The sequence below is a fragment of the Bombus impatiens genome, unplaced genomic scaffold, assembly GCF_000188095.3.
Source record: "Bombus impatiens unplaced genomic scaffold, BIMP_2.2 scf_1213, whole genome shotgun sequence".
Classification (NCBI taxonomy): domain Eukaryota; kingdom Metazoa; phylum Arthropoda; class Insecta; order Hymenoptera; family Apidae; genus Bombus; species Bombus impatiens.
In genome coordinates, this window is record NT_177632.1 from 91,612 (window position 1) to 111,082 (window position 19,471).

The 19,471-nt window shown below is 28.1% G+C and overlaps 1 protein-coding gene and 1 long non-coding RNA gene across 3 annotated transcripts; one reads left to right on the top strand and one right to left on the bottom strand.

The window, feature by feature from the left end:
- Nucleotides 1–51: 51 nt before the first annotated feature.
- Nucleotides 52–1,821, bottom strand: LOC112213775. The gene is made up of 2 exons (XR_002947680.2): nt 847–1,821; nt 52–518 (listed from the first exon to the last, which is right to left on the bottom strand). It is a non-coding gene; the product is annotated as an uncharacterized LOC112213775 (long non-coding RNA).
- Nucleotides 1,822–2,859: 1,038 nt separating this feature from the next.
- LOC100748828 (dnaJ homolog subfamily C member 5) lies at nt 2,860–18,612 on the top strand (the record flags this gene model as incomplete). 2 transcript variants are annotated; one of them, XM_003493551.4, is given in 6 exon segments in its annotated part: nt 2,860–3,064; nt 4,040–4,178; nt 4,721–4,873; nt 5,168–5,299; nt 12,148–12,204; nt 18,435–18,612. In XM_003493551.4, coding segments are annotated over 6 exon segments (679 nt in total), but the record flags the coding sequence as incomplete, so codon positions are not given.
- Nucleotides 18,613–19,471: the final 859 nt, after the last annotated feature.

Sequence of the window (19,471 nt, forward strand, 5' to 3'; positions counted from 1 at the left end):
CAGAATCACCTCTAAATTGATTTACTAGTAACTTAATATATTTCGAATGACTAAGTGGACATTCGTTTCTTTGCTTTTTTACAAATTATATAATATGTATGAATTTCTATACAGGATAATAGATATTTCTAATCTTTCAAAAAATAACTTATACCACCACTCAAGAGTTTTTCTCATAAAGGAATATGTTAAACTGCATTGGTCTGCTTAATCAACACCATCCATAAATTTTATGTAATATAGAATATTAGATTTTTCTACAATAATTTTAGTATCATTCCATAGTATCCTTTTGACAGAACTAGTTCCACCATTGTCCCAATTTGCCAACATTACTGTAATCTGCTTATTTTCCAAAACCAGGATCAAAGTATTATTTCCTTAACACTTAGCCAACCGAATGAGGAGATCTCCCCTCTGTGAAGAACATCGCTGGGTGACCCAATGGGAAGATCTCCCTTTTTGACTTTAGCAATGCGTTTTCTCTTTTGTTATTGTTATTATTAGTTATCGTTTGCCTGGAATTGTTCCCAATTAATTGCGTCATTTTTTCTGCTTTTATAAAGTACAGTATATAATAAAATATACCAATTTAGTGGTGTTAAAATTAATTAAAATATTACACTATTAGTTATGACTAAATAAAGTTATAATCGAATGATGTCACACTGTAAAAAAATATTAAAATGCATTATGAATTTTTTATTTCACGTTCAAGTCGTGTTATTTATCTTTAGTCATCTTTAATGTTTTTAATTTTACCTATATTTTTTACACTTTTAATATATACTATTAATTTGATGTTTCGTATAAACAATATATGAAATCGTTAAATAAAATTATTACCGCAAAATATAATTAACCACTTAAATAATTTTTACACCTCTTTGTTTTTTAACTAGTGAATATCAGTCCTTGATATTTGCAAAAATGCGCGGTGGACAACGTATAGGTTAGCTTATCCGAGGGAAATAGCTCGCTATGGCGCGCGCGGTTGGCTGAATGTTAACATGCTACTATATATGTTTCATTCTATTTTATCTTTTATGGCAATCTTTTTCTATTTGTTTGCATATTTTCTTTGAATTTGTTTGGTTAGATAACACATCATCTTGTATAATTTTTTGACCAAAGAACAGCTTGTATAATAGTCAATGAACATACGGTGTCCTTGAGAAACTGGGGCTTTATCCAATAGCGTTTTATACAAGAGTAAAGAAATTTTAGTTGACACTGGAAGATCAATTCTTATCAATTGTTCTGTTGACAAAAGACTATTATCAAAGTACCACAATACTGCAAATGTGTCCTGTTTCAGTGCCTATTATTATTTTTATTTCTTATTTTCCATTTGATTGGCTCCTCTGGGTTCTAGGTAATAAAAGAAACTGCCTCTTTGTATTTCACAACTACAGAGATATTCTCACCCGGCACAAAATAAAGCAAAAATTTTGAGTTTATGTATTTCAAATAACAACTCAACTCTTTCCTACAAACAAGTTCTCATGCTTCCATCTTCCTTTTGAAACTGTCATCAAATGAAGTATCCAAAAAATTTGGGTAAACCTATCTTAGGTAAATGTATTGGAAGAAAAAATCCGACCGATATCATTTGTTAATCAATATCCTTGAATATTGGAACCGATGGCATTGTACCTATATGTTTAATTACTCCAATGGGAGTCCATAGATAAATCTAACCTAAACCTAAGCCATATCTAACTCACGTCAAAGAGCATATAACAATCCTTATCTCGAAAACTAAAGCCGAGCAGTAGTTATATGTATAGGAAAAAGTTGGCCAAAATCATGATCCTGAGAACATATTTGAAAATCATTAAACGATTAGCATAATAATTATAATAATTTAAAATACAATATTATAATAATAATAGTAATAATATTCATAGAACAATGCTGTACTATGAAATCTAAAAGAAACGACTATTTATTTTAGAGTGTTTTCTCTTTATATACAAAACAGTGACTACTAGTACAAGGTACAATATAACCTATCTGGTACTTATAACAGCTACAAACTACAAGCTGCACCCTATCATTCTTTCCTTCGGTCTTAGTTACAAAACAAAACGTTTGATATCGAACCGTTGCTTTGCCTACAAGAAAACGTAAAACCAGCTATTGTTGCCTCTCGATTCTGGAATGCAAAGAATTAATACCAATCAAATACGTAAAACAGTTTAACAATAAACGACTGAAATTATGATAAGAGACATTGTAACACATTGGTAGTTTAATACATACAGGGTGGTTGGTAATTAGTGGTACAAGCGGAAAGGGGGTGATTCTACGCGAAAAAAGAAGCCGAAAATATAGAATAACAATTCTTTTTTATTTTTTTTTTTTTAATTTTTCCATCGAGACAACGATCTACAGTGAGATCCGTTATAACGCACCGCACGCGTATTGAGCGAAAATTCAAAGTCGATTTTCTCGAAACCAAAACCTCAAACGAAAAATTTTTATTCTATATTTTCGACTTCTTTTTTGTATGTACTATCTTAAATAAAGCTATATATGTAATCACTATTGTAATTTATCATTGGATATTGATTTTTTAATTTACTAATTTAAACCTTTTTATTATTAAAAAATCTAAATTTTCTTATCTTAACAACATTTCATTTCTTTATAATAATATTTTATTGATTTAGAAACCTGTCTTGTACATATATATGAAAACAAAATTTGCAGATATAGTATTTACAAATAAGTAGCGAATAAGTTAAATATGCAGTTAACCGTGCGTCTAATTGAAATAATATGTACCAATAGTTTCAAACTTCATTTATACTTCTTAAATTCATACTTTCAGTGGCGCCAATTTGGTGCAACTGTGTCCACTTTTGGTACTAAAATATTGAATCCTTTTCCCTGCTATCATCCGACACAACATCTATTCAAAAAGACGTTCATTTAATGACGAAAATCATGTACCTGTAATACAGGACGACAAAAGTTTGAAATACTTAGTAAAAAATTAATTCTACTTTTCGTATCATCGAGTAACGCTACTATTAAACATGGATAAAAGAAAGATGTCGTGAGTACTTTACCACCCTTGTCTAAACTTTTGCGTTTTAAATTATTTCTTTGCTTTAAAAAAATTACGTTGTTTTATTTTAACGGAAATTAACATAAATTTTTCCACTGAATTTGGTGCATTTATTTTAGGAATTGAAAATCTTGCAAAATTAGAAAAATTCTAGGTTATTCTTCTACTCATTCTTGTATGTTTTAATCTCTATTTTTTATTTACTTTTTATTTTAATTTGTTTGCTTTAACGAAAATAAAAAATGATAATTCTATCAATTGACAGTTTATTCTTTAACGATAAAAATATGTATTTACTAGGTTAATTTGTTGATTTGTGCATACCACCTCAACATAAGTTTGAAGATGACTGTCATTAAAATTAATTTAGTATTTTATCTCCAGAAACGTCTTATATCTAACCAAATAAATTAATTTATTTAAATTTTAATATGAAAATTGAACGTTAACTGCAACTGTCAAATTTGCAAAATATTTCTTGTACATTTGTAAAAATCAATATAGTGAAATAAAAATTTTAAACTGTGAAGGAAGTACAGGTTTTCTAGTATCAAGAATAATTATCTGTTTTAAAATAAATTATAACTCATATTTTAATTAATTAATATCTTTTAAAGTATATGTTAAATATTTTTTTTTATAAATTCTTTTATACAATTAGATTATTATATTAATAATAATATGATATTTCTATGACAAGAACCTGGACATTTTTAAATATCTTCTTTATTAAAATTAAATTTCTATTACATAAATATATTATTTTATAAGTAAAAAGACTATATATATCAGACTCTTTTTTTTATTATTCCATGTTATATATGGACTACAATAAGTTAATCTTATAGTCTAAGTTTAAACATTTTTCAATGTAATTTTGAAAATAATATTTGCTCATTGACAAGTTATGTTTAGGATAAAAATTGATAGTTAATTGATTCATTAACATCTTATTTGTTTTAGGACAGCAGGAGATTCCCTGTATCAAATATTAGAAATTCCAAAAACTGCCACTCCTGAAGAAATTAAAAGGACTTATAGAAAGTTAGCATTAAAATATCATCCTGATAAAAATCCAAATAATCCAGAAGCGGCAGATAAGGTAGAGTTTGATACGATACATTAGAAAAGATTAATAGTAATTATATCCATTTTATTTTAATAACAAATATCTGTTTAACACTTATTTTATTTTAATTTCTCAGTAAATTGCAAACTTTCATATTTGTATGAAAACAATTTCTTCTTACTTTTCCTATTATGAGGAGAAATTGCATCTTTTATAGTTTAGTTTGATTCGTTTGCTTCCAATTTCATATAATTTCAATTTTTAGTTGTGAGAATAAGTATGCAATTTAACTTTTGATAGAGATGTATATCTTGTTTTTCATATAATAGTTCTATAATTTTCTTAAAAGAGTTCATGTCTGTTCTATAAATTGAACAATATTTAAATATTTTGTCATAGAACTAAATGTGATAACATTTGTTTCCATCCAACTATATTTTAAAGCCTATTATAATGATGTATGCATATTTAGATAAATCTTATAAATCGGATATGGAAAAAATTTTAATTATTACTTTAATCTAACACAATATAACTATGTAAAGTTCATCTTTTTAAACATAATTATGTTTCAGTTTAAAGAAATAAATAGAGCACATGCTATATTAACAGATTTAACTAAGAGAAATATATATGATAATTATGGATCTCTTGGATTATATGTTGCGGAACAATTTGGTGAAGAAAATGTTAATGCATATTTTGTAGTCACTTCTGGTTGGTGCAAAGTAAGTCTTTATTATAATTTCTAAGTTTTTCTATAAACTAAATATTATTGTAATATTAGCTTTGATTAGAATTTGATAAAATTTTATTAATAGTAATATATAATATACAGATGAGTGAATACAATGTCTTTTATTTGTTCAAATTTATAATATTTTCATTTAATTATGAAATTAATAAACTTACTTTCCAAATGCAAAATTTAAATCTTCGATGTCAATATCATGCAACTAATTATATGTTATAAGTTTATAATTATTACATTAATTAAAACTAAAAGAATTTGTTATTTGCAGGCACTCTTCATATTTTGTAGTCTGATAACTGCATGTTATTGCTGTTGTTGCTGCTGTTGTTGTTGCAACTTTTGCTGTGGCAAATTTAAGCCAACACCACCAGAAGATAGTGGAGAATACCACAATTTACAGGTAAGATTATTACTTATGTTTCCATTTCTTAAATATTTTATGCCGTGGACAATTATATTGTTTATACAAAATGAAATTAAAAATATTCTCCATCCGTTCCAATTAATTATCAAATATTAATTGTTGTTTATGTTATCGTATATTTACTAGAAATGTACGAATATAAAAAAGAAAAGGAATTTTTAAAAATCCATAGCATAATTATTATTTTTGATAAATCAAGGAAATTATTTTTAAGTATATTTTATAATACAAAACATTATACTTTTTTTAAAATAAGTCAACGTTTATCAATTTCTTGAAGTTACTTAAATTAATAGATGTTCAAAATAAAAAATATAATTTCAATGACGTTTTTAATATATTTTAGCTTGAAAGAAAATTATATAAGAATTAAAAATCTATTACATATATAAAAATATAAAACATTTTCAATCGTTTAAGAGATTTGTATCTTTTCATATTTTGTTGATTTGCAAGAATGAATGATTCATATGAAGTCCCAAAGTAATTTACAAATGTTGATGTACATAAAATTTGTATTTAAAATATCAAATTATATAAAACCTAATATATATATAAACATAAATAATATATATAGTAAAGCCTCATTAATTAATCATCACAAAATACTACTTAATTGATGAGTCGTTATCCTCATCTCTGGAAAATTCCCCCATGATTCTATCGATTTCAGTTACCGATTTTTTTCGGATTTGTATGACACATCCAGAAGCTAGATAACTGTGTTGTGTAACTTGATACAAAATCAAATGTCTATGAGATAATATATTAATTTAGTAATGAATTTTTTATTTATGATCTTTTTTGAATTACACTTTTATAACGTATATATGAGATCTTCATGATCTTTTCCTACGCTTGGCAAGATAATGGACTTTATCTGTATTTAAAATCAAGTCCTAGTCATGATAATTTGTCGTCAAATGGTGCCAATTTTCAGGACTTTAGTGCATAGACATATCTATATATATATATCTATAAAAAAATAACGAAAATGCGTATATGATAAACAGAAGTGTCGTAAAATTATGTTGTTATTGTGACCAAGCATTCTAGAAAAGATTAATTTTTATTGATCGTATTTCATCTTTGATGTAACATTCTGTATAAACATGAAATCTAAAAATATAATAAAAATATAAATGTTTTGTTTGCATTGCATCAAGTGTCCAAATATATGGTTGCATGATAGTGTACATCTGTAGAGCTATCCTTGGTGATTAAATATTCATACAGGGGTGGGATTAAGTAAAATATTACATAACTTTCTAAAAATTCTTGCAAGTACCGATTACATCTTTCTTTTTCCTTTCCTTTATCTTTCTTTTTTCTTTTTTTACTTTTTTGATTAAATGAAACTGAACAATTATCAATAAATTTTTTAGTATTAAAGGGACAATTTTATTTAAAATACTTTTATCAACAACATAAATAACATTTAGTTGATGCACTCTTTCTTATTCTGCACAATTTGAATTATGACGAAAAATATTTTATTTAAGAATTTCTTTGAGAATGCAAACAAAGAAAATATAGGTGAAAATATGCACAATGTATGTATTCTGAATATTTTTAATTTGATTATTAATAGTAATTCTTTTCTTTTTTTTTTTTCAATCTGTTTGTTACTTCATGTCATTTAACTTCTTTTAGAAAATGATCTGCCACATTTTAACATACTTATTAATCATATATGAATTATGTGTATACATATATAGTAAGAAAATATTGAGATATTATATAGATAATTTTGAATAAGCTTGTTTGCTCACTATGAATACGTGTTTATTTCAGTTTAATTTATTAGTTTCCTCCTTACATACAATATTGCAAAAATTGCTGAAGGAAGGCAGAGTATGTATTTATGTGGTTAATATGAACGCGACTTTAAAATTATATCCCTTGCTGTCAAACTTTTTCATCTCGCTTAAACAATAGTATTATCATTTTTTACATTTTTCATAAAACTATCTAAAGCTTATTCTAACAAACAAATGTATTTATTGTGGAGAGATGTTAAGTTAAAAAACACTAAAGTTTGCCATTTTATAAGAAGAACCATTAATATGTTTATTTCAATAACTTTCAGAAATTATTATTACTTTTTATATTATATTAAATTCTGAATGTAATTTTTTTAAAGTTTTATAGTTTTTCTGATTGTAAGTTTGCAAGGTGAAGTCGAATGGGACAACCGTGTAGGGGCTGATTCAACGTGAAAAAAATAAGTCTAAATATACAATAGAATTTTTTCATAAAACGATTTGTTTTTGAGAAAAATAAATTTGGAAATGTATTATGCAGATGTAATCAGACCAGTTCTTAACTAAATATGTTTTCAATTTTTATTCTCTTAAAAATGATGCCATAAACAGAAAATTTTCATTTTATATTTTCAACTTACTTTTGCATGTAGAATAACGCTGATCGTTTACTTACTAGTCGGTACTTAATTAAGTTTAAGTATTATTGACAAATTTCCAATCTTTAGTTTCTCGAAAATAAAACATTATATGAAACAATTTTATTCTGTATTTTCGATTTATTTTCCCACGTGGAATTATCATCATCCTGGTTGTATGACCTATCCGGTCTTGCCTTGTAAATTCTAAAACTAAATGTCAATTCAGATTAAAAATGTACGTAGTGAATGTGTTAAACTTAAAAATAACTCTGTTTTTTTCTCTAAATACTTTGTATAATTATAAAAAAAAAAAAAAATACAATGACAATTCATATAGGTACATGATGTTCAAATCCTGTTGTAGATATATGCAAGGATTTTCATTATATACGAACAACAATTTATTAATTAATCTAGAGAATCAATCAATGAATGATCAAGAGAAAATATTATTAATTTATTAATATTTTAAAATTATCATCTGAAATATCTCTATCATATAATATCTGTATAATTAAAACTGTATGAAAATGTTTTTTACGAGAATAACATAGTTTTCTGGAGTAATGGTATGATAGTAATATGGTAGTAATATCTTTACTCTATAAAAATTTATTATCTTGTCTGAAAAGTTTCTTTCGTTTCATAAGGTGATAAAAGATATACAACAATTTCTATTTTATACTATTTTATTGAATTAGGTATGATCCATTTCGTTATATTTCTATTATTATGTTCATGCATAATTCAGTAAACTAATATAAAACAAAAAACATTGTGCATCTATTATTTTCTTACAGAATGAAAGAAACTTTTCGGACAACCTAATAGATTATATAAAAATATCAAATCTTGATTACTACATATTTAATCCTAAGACTTCTAAGATTTATGCCACTATTTTATTGGAGTTAGGAGCAGTATAATACGTGCCATTAAAAAAATAATATTTATCTTAAACCTGAAAACGTTCTAGAAATAATTGTCAACCTGTTGTTGTATAATATTTATAAGCAAACATTCTTATATTTTTAAATTGATTAAAGTCAAGTATGTAATAAATGTTAGTCAATTCTTGAACTCTAAGAACAATAAGAAGATAATATTTACAATATTCTTCTCTATATAGTTTATAGCTAACTATCATATTAGTTCTTTAACCAACTTTTCGTATTATTAAAAACAATGAAATATTATTTTTTACGCTCACGTTAAATGGATATTTTGTACAATTATTCTGTATCTAATATTGAATAGTTATTTAATCTTTGATGTAGAGTATGTTCCATCTGGAAATCAATTGATTATTTTGTTTCAATTTAATGGTGCAATATATAATTCTTCAACTATTTTCAATGTTTCTTAATGATGTTTGTATCATTAATAGATTTTACTTAGATTTAAGTATACCCTTGTAAATACATGTTAAAAACTTTTGATCATATTTATTTTAAAAAATCTCAAGGACAGGTGCATTTTTTGGCTCTTTAGGTATCTTAGCCCTCTTAAATCCGTGATAATCTAGTAGAAATCATATACTTAGATATCACAATATAATTTAAGCATAGAATATTAGTTTGAGAAGATTCATTGTGGAGAAGGTTCATTAGTGAGAAGGTAAATTTATAAAATAAGCTTACTCTACATGTAAGTTTGCATAAAAATTTCTAAAAATGATTTTTAGAGCTTTATGATTTTTATCCTTAATTACAAAGTAAATTAAATTATTTTATGGCACACAATTTAAAATTGCACTAAATATCTCTCATATAGTAATATAAATATAGTGATATAAGTTAAAGAGATGCAAAGATCATTCTACAAAATGTTAGTGTGATTTAGTATCACTTACATCTTTTTTCAATAATTTATAGTATTTAAACAAAATTTATTTTAGATATTCTTCTAGATACAATTCTAAATATGAAACGTATGAAATTTTTTAAAAACTATAAAAATAGATTTATTATTAAACATCATAATGTATAATGTATTATTAAATTATGGGATAAGTAATGTCGTTTTTAAATTGGTTTTTTTCATGAAAGCTTTTGTTAGATAAGAAAATTTTGCAATATGAAGATTGTTAGTAGATGACAAGAATTTAGTGGATTTCTATGAAAAGGATTTTTTGACTGTTGAGCCAGATGATTCCAGCATTCTTGCATGTGATTTGTTTAATTATTAGCATTAGTTATAATTCGTGTTAGTTTAGTACAAATTTATACAAGTTATTTACTAGTATAGTACAAGCCTCTGTTAAAATATATTGTTTCTTATCCAGTTTCCAGAAAAATTTTGCATGGTTTTTTAATCTTGCACGAGATTAGATATTATAATTCTTTAGATTGAAGCTTATTATTGTATAGTACTCATCACTAATGCTTGGCAAAAAGCTTCATTATTTTATTTTGATAATTACAAGTATGAAAATTGGATATTTACAGAGCTTATGCATTACACAATTGTGCCTTTTCTTTGCTAAGGGACGTATGATATATCTTTTTTCATATAGATTAAATTACATCATCATCTTGTAAAGAAATGTTGGAATAGGGTGATAAAAAGTGATTAGGTGTTTTTGTGGGATGTTTTAATTAAATACGTTTATTAAAGAAAATCTATTTCCTTTAATAAATATTAGGTTATCCCAAAAGTTTCTTTCGTTTTATAAAGAAATAATAGATGCACAATATTTTTTGTTTTATATTATTTTATCCAATTATGTATAATACATTTTATCTCAATAGAACGATTCAATTAAATAATATAAAACCAAAAATTTTGTGCATCTATTATTTCTTCATAAAACGAAAGGAACTTTTGGGACAACCTAGCACATCTATTTAAAATGTCAGCGAATTTCAATTTAAAGGAATAGTACAACAGTAAAACATACATGCATAGTTATATTTGCAGAAAAAATGTAGTTCTCAAAATATAAATCATTCATATTTTATTCTGGCAGTTTTTATTTTACAATCTGAAAGATAACTTGTTTTAGTTGTGCGGATACTATACTATACCTGGTATACTATAGTATGTAATCTTTCATTAAAAGTTTGAATGTAGCTCATTTTCCTAACTTTTCCATTTCTCATTTTGATATCTAGAGTATACATATTTCAATATTCTTTAATATAATTTAAACCACTGTTATCGAATCCTTCTTTCGAATGGTAGAGTATATAGAAAATATGTGTTAGCCATATTTCTTTCGCTCCTAATAAATTTTTTGTGTAATATGGAAACATTCTTAACAGTTATTATCTTTTTTCATACTTTTAGCAAGTGATGTTCGTACTTAATCTTTCTGAACCAAAAAAGCGACATTACTTATAACTTATAAGAGCATATAACATTCAGGAATTGTTATTGATTGTTCTTTTAAAGTAGAGCATAACAATTTTTAATACATACGTTTTATTACTATAAAGTCACGGTTTATTTTCAGATTAGCCATATAATGATATATATTTTATTAAATACATATAATATTTCAACTATAATATCATTAAATCATTAAATTTAATCTTTAACTTTTATATAAAATAGTATATTATAAAATATCTTTTATTTTTACAAGATAGAATCTCAAACCTAGAGGTTAGGAAGAAACGAAGCTTATGAAAGAGAGACAAGAAAGACAGAAGTTTCGAATCCGTAATTTTTACGAAAATTTATGATATTTATCAGAGGGTTACTATAATGCTTGAATATATATTACTATCATACTTATGATAATTGTAAAATTATGTAGTATTATAAAGTTTTACAATGAATTTATTGATATTTGAATGTTTCATTAATTATTGTAAGAATTAAAAATTTGTTAATGTTCAGTTCTTAAAATTACTTTGTATAAAAATACAACAGCATAAAAGTACTTGGTTATTTGTTAATATTTGAATATATATATTAGCAATATTCAAAAAACACTCGTCAAGATCGCAACCCATTCTTGTGAGATCAAGGCTATTTTATAAATACATACACACCTATAATTGGTTGTATGCTTTTCATTTTAGGAAGGGTATAGAAACTATAACACGAGAAGTTTTGTTACATATATTCAAATTAAAATATCGTTTCATCCTCCTGCCAAAATTAAGAAGTCGTGCTTCGTTTCAGAAATATTGCACTTGTTTTACAAAATTACGTCTTCTTATTAACACTGGTTTTACAGATTTACGAGGACAAGAAAGTAATATTTCTTTTTCTTTATTTCTCGACAATTCAGTGCACTTTTAATGTAATTGATTATTTCCTTGATCAGTCATTTCATATTTGTCATACATCATCAATCTGTAATTTGTGAAATCTGTCTAATTTAGCCTAGCATGCACATTTTACGTCTGCCTTTTTTTTTTTTAGAATACGATAGATTAGCGGTTTTGTTTACGTTGTTGTTGTATTGTAGCGGAACCAGAACCCAGAGGCAAATGTCGTGATGAATCAGCCCAGAGGCCTGGTTAAGGTAAGTTTTTTCCAGTATCAGTGGTTCTTAGTCCTCTAATTTTATTTAAGAAATGTGTCTGAATTTTGTTTTAGTTGCGACAAATGTTAAGAAATCCTGTTGATAATTATGGAAGTAGTACTAGAATTTTTTAATAGCGAACATATGTTTTCTTCTTCTTTAACCGTTAATAATCGTTTATGCTTGTTAAATGTTATTTTTTAATTAATTTCAATCGTGCAAATTGTTTTTGTCTCATGATACAGAATTATATGTTTCTCATTTTATATTTGCATATAATTTACGAAATTTAAAAATCGCGAGTTCGTTACGAAAACACAATATTTATAGTTTCATTTAGTACATTGATATGTTTTTATACTAACTTGTAATTTCTAGTGACTTATACTAGGATTTATAAAGTAGAAATAAGATTACATCATAAAAAGAAAAAAAAATATATTATGTATTATAACAGGAGGAAATGAGAACCATTGAGACAAACATTTACATACAGAATACATATTGTTCGTTTCTCGATCATTTTCATACCAGCTTCTTGAACATTTTCGTTTCTTCTTTCATCATTTTTTTTCTGGTCTCCATACCGGAATATACAGAACGAGAATTGCAGGTTTGTATGCATTAACTAAAGGGAAACATGATGCTTTAAGTTTGATAAACAGAGTTTGTGACTGATATGAGTGTTTTTTTATTTGAACTGACTTTAAAATATAGACTAACATCAATAAAGAAGTTCTAAAACATTAGGCATTTCGCTTTACAAAAGCTGGTTTTTTATGTAACATTTTAATAATTGATCATAATTTCGTAATAAATGAACTTTAATACTTATGCAAATAGATTACCTTCTCGTAATAATATAATTTATTTAATTATATCAAAGTTCCAGTGATATTTGTATAAATGCTATATTCTGTACTTTTTGTGTTTCTTGATGAAACTGTAAAAATGTTAATTACCCTACGATTTCAATGATTTTTGAATATGTTATAAAACTCAACATTTTGAACAACTTTTTCCTATATGTATAAGGGGTGTATATGTATATGTATAACTTGCTTAGTTTCCAAAAAAAACTGCCGGCACAATTACGATGTACTTTTGCCTAGATGTGTGTTTGTGGCAGCGTATGCATCAGTTAGTTGTTGGCCGCCGACCAGTTATCTTCTGTTTACAAACCAGAATCAGGAAAGCTGAAAAGCCCCAATCACATGTGTGAGACTGCGAAAAATGTGCGTTATAACTCAATTAATTTTTTCGGCTGCTTAATCCCTAACCTAAACCCAATACATTGATAATATTTACTTTTAATTGAGTTATAAGCTGTAAAATTATAACAGACTCTTGCAGTCTCGCATATGTACGTTGTGTATAAAGCCTTTAAAATCGCCCAACCTTCGTTTAGAAACAGAAGATAAGTGGCCGGCGGCCGACAGCCGGCAACCAACATTGACGCATACGTTGCCAGAAGTGCACAACTATAGGCAAAATCCACTGTAATGATACTGACAGTTTATCGCAAATATTTCAAATATATATAGGAAAAATATTATTCAAAATATCGATTTCTACAACTAATCCAAAAATGATCGAAATCGAGTGGAAATTAACGTTTCTATACAATGTATTTCATTTCACATAAGCTACATTTTCGATACATCTTTTTTCTGTTTTTTCAATACCGAAATCCCTTACAATTTATCTACGTAGACACTAGGTAAATTCTTATATTCTGTACGAGGTTAAATATTACGTAGACGATTTCTCCATTAAGGAAGCGTTTATGGTGAGCTCTATCGGTTTATCAGATCTGCTTGATGAGCAGCTTTCCTCAATCGAACTGTTAAATTGCAACAAGATCTGTTTTAACTTTTTTTATCACATTAGAGATTGTTGATTTGCGTAAATAAAACTATTTCAATAGAATGAAAGCCGGGTAGTAAACCAGATAACTGATTTTAATTTAAATTGTCTAAGTCTTAATCTGTAATCCGAGATGATTTCTGATTATTTCTCGTAGAAAATGAAACAGGGGCCCATAGAAAGAGTTTTAATTAGAATCTAATCGTAAGTGAAATAAATGACTCGCTAATTTATATTAAGTGCCAATCAATTCAAAATATCAATCATTTTATCTAAAACAGTTTTGTGATTATTTCCTCATAAATTATAAACATTTAAATTTTGAAATAGCGTAGTTTGATCGAGTCATGTTGCACGCTATATATAGTTTTTAACGATAGGAAATATCATTTATATCTATATATGATTTCTAATTAAAAAAGTATAATGTATATTCAATTTTTGTGTCTTAAATAAAAAATTTCGCTAATAGTGACTATTTTCTATGAGAACCTACTGCGGTCTGAACAATTTGAAATTTGATATTCGGCGTAAAACCATAGTGACAGCTTCAAATGAACTGTGATTAACATCTCATCTTAGATGATAGATTTATTGTATTTAATTAGTCATGAGTGTCTTAGAGCGTGAAGCGGTCTTTATTTATCTTGGAGCATGCCTGTAGACGAGGTCTTATACGTGACAAACTGGGTATCGTGATATCAATTCACAATCAGCAGTTTTAATCCTTTCGTTCTTAACGTTAGCTATAGTCACCAATTATCACACGCTCACTGTATTCTACCAGTGACTTTAGTCACTCGTTCAAATTTTTTATCAATTCACAACTTTAGTTAAGCAGAGCATAGCTTGTTTTTCCCGAAGATTTTCGACATTCTTTTTTTAAAATTGTTTTGTTTATGTCATAACGATTGCGTGAATAACTATTTGAATAAGAAATTGCTAGTTTACATGACATAACAAAGTTACACTTCAAATTTTACGCTCTGTCCGCGATGAAGTATTATACATTCGCGTCATGACTGCTCTGTACAGTGATAGCGTGTTCGTCAAATTCGTCCTAGCGGAAGTTTAAAGTAGTAAAATAGCGTTTTAACACCTAGGTGTACGAAAAAAATGCAATTGTTAGGTACAGTGGTAGCTATATATGTATATTAAGCAGGGAGAGATACAAGTTAAAAAAGAGACTAAAAAATTAGTTGATTGCTAGAAATAAATATCAATGTGGTATTTAATTTTTATGTTCCACAAACATGGAAAATTCAAATACATTATAATAGAATCTTCCAGAAGGCACGATTTTCTTCAGAACTCATTTCAATTTGTTCGCATTTTCTTCGTGATGCCATTTTATGGTATTTATAGCTTATTAGGATATATATAGTTATTCTATAGTTATATATATATGTCGGAGATGAAAGGACATCGAAGCCTCCCCTTTGGAACTTCGGGATAGTCCCCTAACATCGTAATCTAGATTCTATCATAGGCGTAATTAAACAATTGTCGTCTTTCGATCCAATTGTATTTGTTCGAGAATTGTGATAATGAGCTTGGGCTCGGGGCGACAGCCAGTCGCCAAACGTAGCTGCGGTCACGGGATGAACGCTTTGCCTAACAAAGGTATGGAGTAATTCTATAGCTCTCCTTAAAAGAAATATTTGTAGCGGCACGCAACAGTAAACATTACAACGGTTTCGCCACACACAGATCCTATTCTTCGGGTATGATGGTTACTAGATGCCGACGCGTCTCCACAGTACGTGATCAGCTAACCCGAGGGCCGTTATAAACACTAAGATCTAGTTACCTAAAATCTTTCAAACAGACAAACAGTCTTTGTCCCAACTACGGGAAGATAGAGGAGATCTATTTTTTTTCAACGAATGACGTCTCCCACTAGCAACTTTCCCTCAAGGGCGGCTAGCATCTCTTTTTAACCACTGATATGGAGATTGACCAATTAGAAGCAACGCCAATTTCCCTCGTCTTCTGAACGAAGGCTATCCTCGACGAATCCGATGATCTCATGTCCTTAGAGACACCCCATCATAGTTTTCCTCCGCAGCATCATCGCGACGGAAAGTCATTCTCTCGTGAGGTCGTATTAGCGAGTTACTTAGTATCTGTACGCTTGGTGGATATTCCACGTTTCAACAAAGAGTCCGACTTAGATTTTGTGAGCATGTTCATCTATCATCCCGTTGACCGCGGATTCGTTATTGAACCTAGGATCATTGTCATTAGTTTCTCGAGTATCTAATTACCACGGTTACTTGTCCAATTCTATAATAATCGTATTTGCACTAGTCAATGTCTTCTCTATTGCATAACGACAATGTGTAATCCAAACGAAGTTTCGTTTCACGCCCCTAACCCTAATTTTAATATAAACCTGACATATATATATAGTTACTAGGATTTCAGCCGACGTCAATGCCCAGGTACCAATTGTTGAGACTGGGAAGAAATTTCACAGTGTTGGGAAAACTACCTCCATAATTTCTGAGATCGCTTTACCCTCACTCCATAAATTATTAATTATTGTTTTTCGGAACACAGGCTAATCAGCAACCTTAAAAATTCTCAATTAAGAGGACGATTCCTGGAGAGGGCGGCTGAGATTAGCAAGATAGTTTCGAGTCAGAGTTTATAATCAAAGTCAAAAGATCACCTATTAGAGTCACTTATCTAAACCTCAATCAGACTGTGACTCTCAATAAAGAGACTTATACAATGCCAGTCAGAATTGGATGGTCCATCAAGTATAAACGATACTCGTTATCAGTTGTCCGAGACCACAAAGAATCTGCTCAAATCCATCGAACTGAACAAGTTTCTAACTCTAGCACAAATTATGATTTAATATACGAAGCGACAGTTAGAATGACCAACATAAACATTGTATGACTATGTAATATCGTCCGTTAATACCTTTTAACACATGGTCTTAATACTATTGCAATATTGTTCTGATTAATAGTGCTGTCAACCAAGACTTGATGAATTTTGGACTGTAAAATATGTGTAGGTGGTTTCAATGTAATCGAGTTTTGAGATACTGAGCAGTACGAAAGTACCAAGATTTTATTAATAAAATTAACTAGTGCAATTCCTTTTAAAAATAGTTCGCAGACAGTTGAATATAAGAAAAACATATAGTTTAATCCGTCCTGACGTATATGCAGGATGGTCCACATAAAGTGTTACAGTTGTTTTTTTTGGAAATCATAGCTAATATCGATTAATTTTCTTTTTAATTTCAATGATACGAAAGGGTTGATTATTAACTTAGTAAACAAGAGATTTTTCTGAGATGACTGCTAGTGTACTAAGAGGAGACACCTTTTTTTTTTTAAATAAAATGCGATATGTTTCTATCGTCTATTTAGATAATTCTCATAAAACTGAATAAATTTATGAGGCGTAAAAGTGTTGTCCGTGATATAACTCTTGTAGAATGCTGGCTGTAGATGTCGCTGATGGGGTACTACTTTTTTTCTTCTAATTTAGGTGCTTCTAATTAGGTTCCGGGATTTGAAACCGGGTTGCGAAGTTTGTAACCTAAGGCGCTAATCACTGTGCTACCGTCATCTTACGCTAGTTAGTGTCGAGTGATGGTATTTGCTGTTGAGTGCCGCCACATTTACTTGAAGCATTTTTCGTTATTCTGTATAATTAGAGAGCTATGACGGGAAGAAGTAAAATTTATTTTATTAAGTGATCGAAATGATGATTGTTCACTTCTAAGCATTTATTTATTCCTTGTATGACATTATTTCGTACATCTGAGAATATTGTTGCAGTTATGGTTTTACAAGTATATTATATTCTTCTCTTTATATCTTCTTTTGTGATAAATGTCATACTTATAACTTATAAATGTTTAAAAGTAAACGGTAACTTTTATTTCGAACACTTAATAAAATGAATTTTATCTCGGAATAAGTCTACTTAAGTTTAAATTACGCTTCGATGCCTCTGCGTAGTCCTTTAGATCTTCCCTCCGTCATAACTCTTTAATTACGCAGAATAATAAAAAATACTTCAAGTAAACATTATTTAATTCCTTAAGAGCTATCTGAATGGACAGAAATTATTATTGCATTACATTTAAAAAAATGAGGAAAAAACAATGTCCTCTTGATATATTAGCAATCTTCTCGGAAAAACCTGTTGTTCTCCAAATAATAATCAGCCCTTTCGTACCATTGAAATTAAAAAGAAAATTAGTCGATGTCAGTTACGGTTTTCGAAAAACCGGCTTCTAATGTTTTATGTCGACCACCTGTATATAGGTCTACTAGTGGAAATTATGATTGCTATAGAAGACTAAATATTTCTTACTGATTGTTGTTTTACAGGAAGAGGAGAGTGATGACGATGCGATTACAGCACAGCCACAGGGTGGTCCGCAAAATAATTCGACAAATCAACAACCCATTTTCGCCATGCCTCCACCAGCCATGAGCCAACCGATCACTACCGTCGATGAGAATACAAATTTGAACAGGGGTGCTGAAAGAGTTATTTACACAACTGGTATTACAAGTACTTAAAATATTAATGCACGTTACCCAGCTGGTCACAATTTTTCTTATTCAGTTTTAGCTCTATTTAAGTACTTTCCTTTTGCCTTTTGTCTTATTATTTCTATGCTTCTAGTGAAGCGTATTATCGCATAATATGCAACAGAAATATAAATGTATTAATTTTATAAAATATTGCTTGAATTCATAACTTAATTGCTGTGCAATTTGCAAAAATTTTTATATTGTTATGAATCTTTCATCGCTAACGCAAATTTATATTCTGGATATTTTAATATGAAATATTAAAATTGTGGGGAATATTTGCATAATATCAAAATGAACGAATAATAAAACAAAATCTTCTTCCAACACAAAACGACTCATATACAATTTTAAACAAACATAGGATTGTATTCCGTGATAATTGTTAATAAAATTTTGTAAATTGGTGATATATACACCAAAGTACCATAAAACATAACTTTTACGTTAATAAATCCCCGAAACTGATACAATTTATATCAGAACTCTAAATCTTAAAAGTAAATCTGTCGCTTATTTAAATTTCTTTATCTTAAGAAAATTTTTTATTCATTACGTAAGGAATTTGATTTTATAGATACAGAAAAACAAATTTCTATAAAATTTTCATTCCTGCGAATAACATCCTAAGGCTTTATTTTGAATGTTGACTTTTGGTCTGACAATTAATCGTGATAGTTTTTGGCTGTTTTGGAAGAATCATTTACGGTCGTCTGTTGACGAATGATTGGTCTTGAAATTACGATAATGTCTCAGAAAACGCAGCTTTAAGGAAGCCAAGGAATTATAGCGTTTAAAGCCCAAGCATGTTTTCTTATTTTTTATCA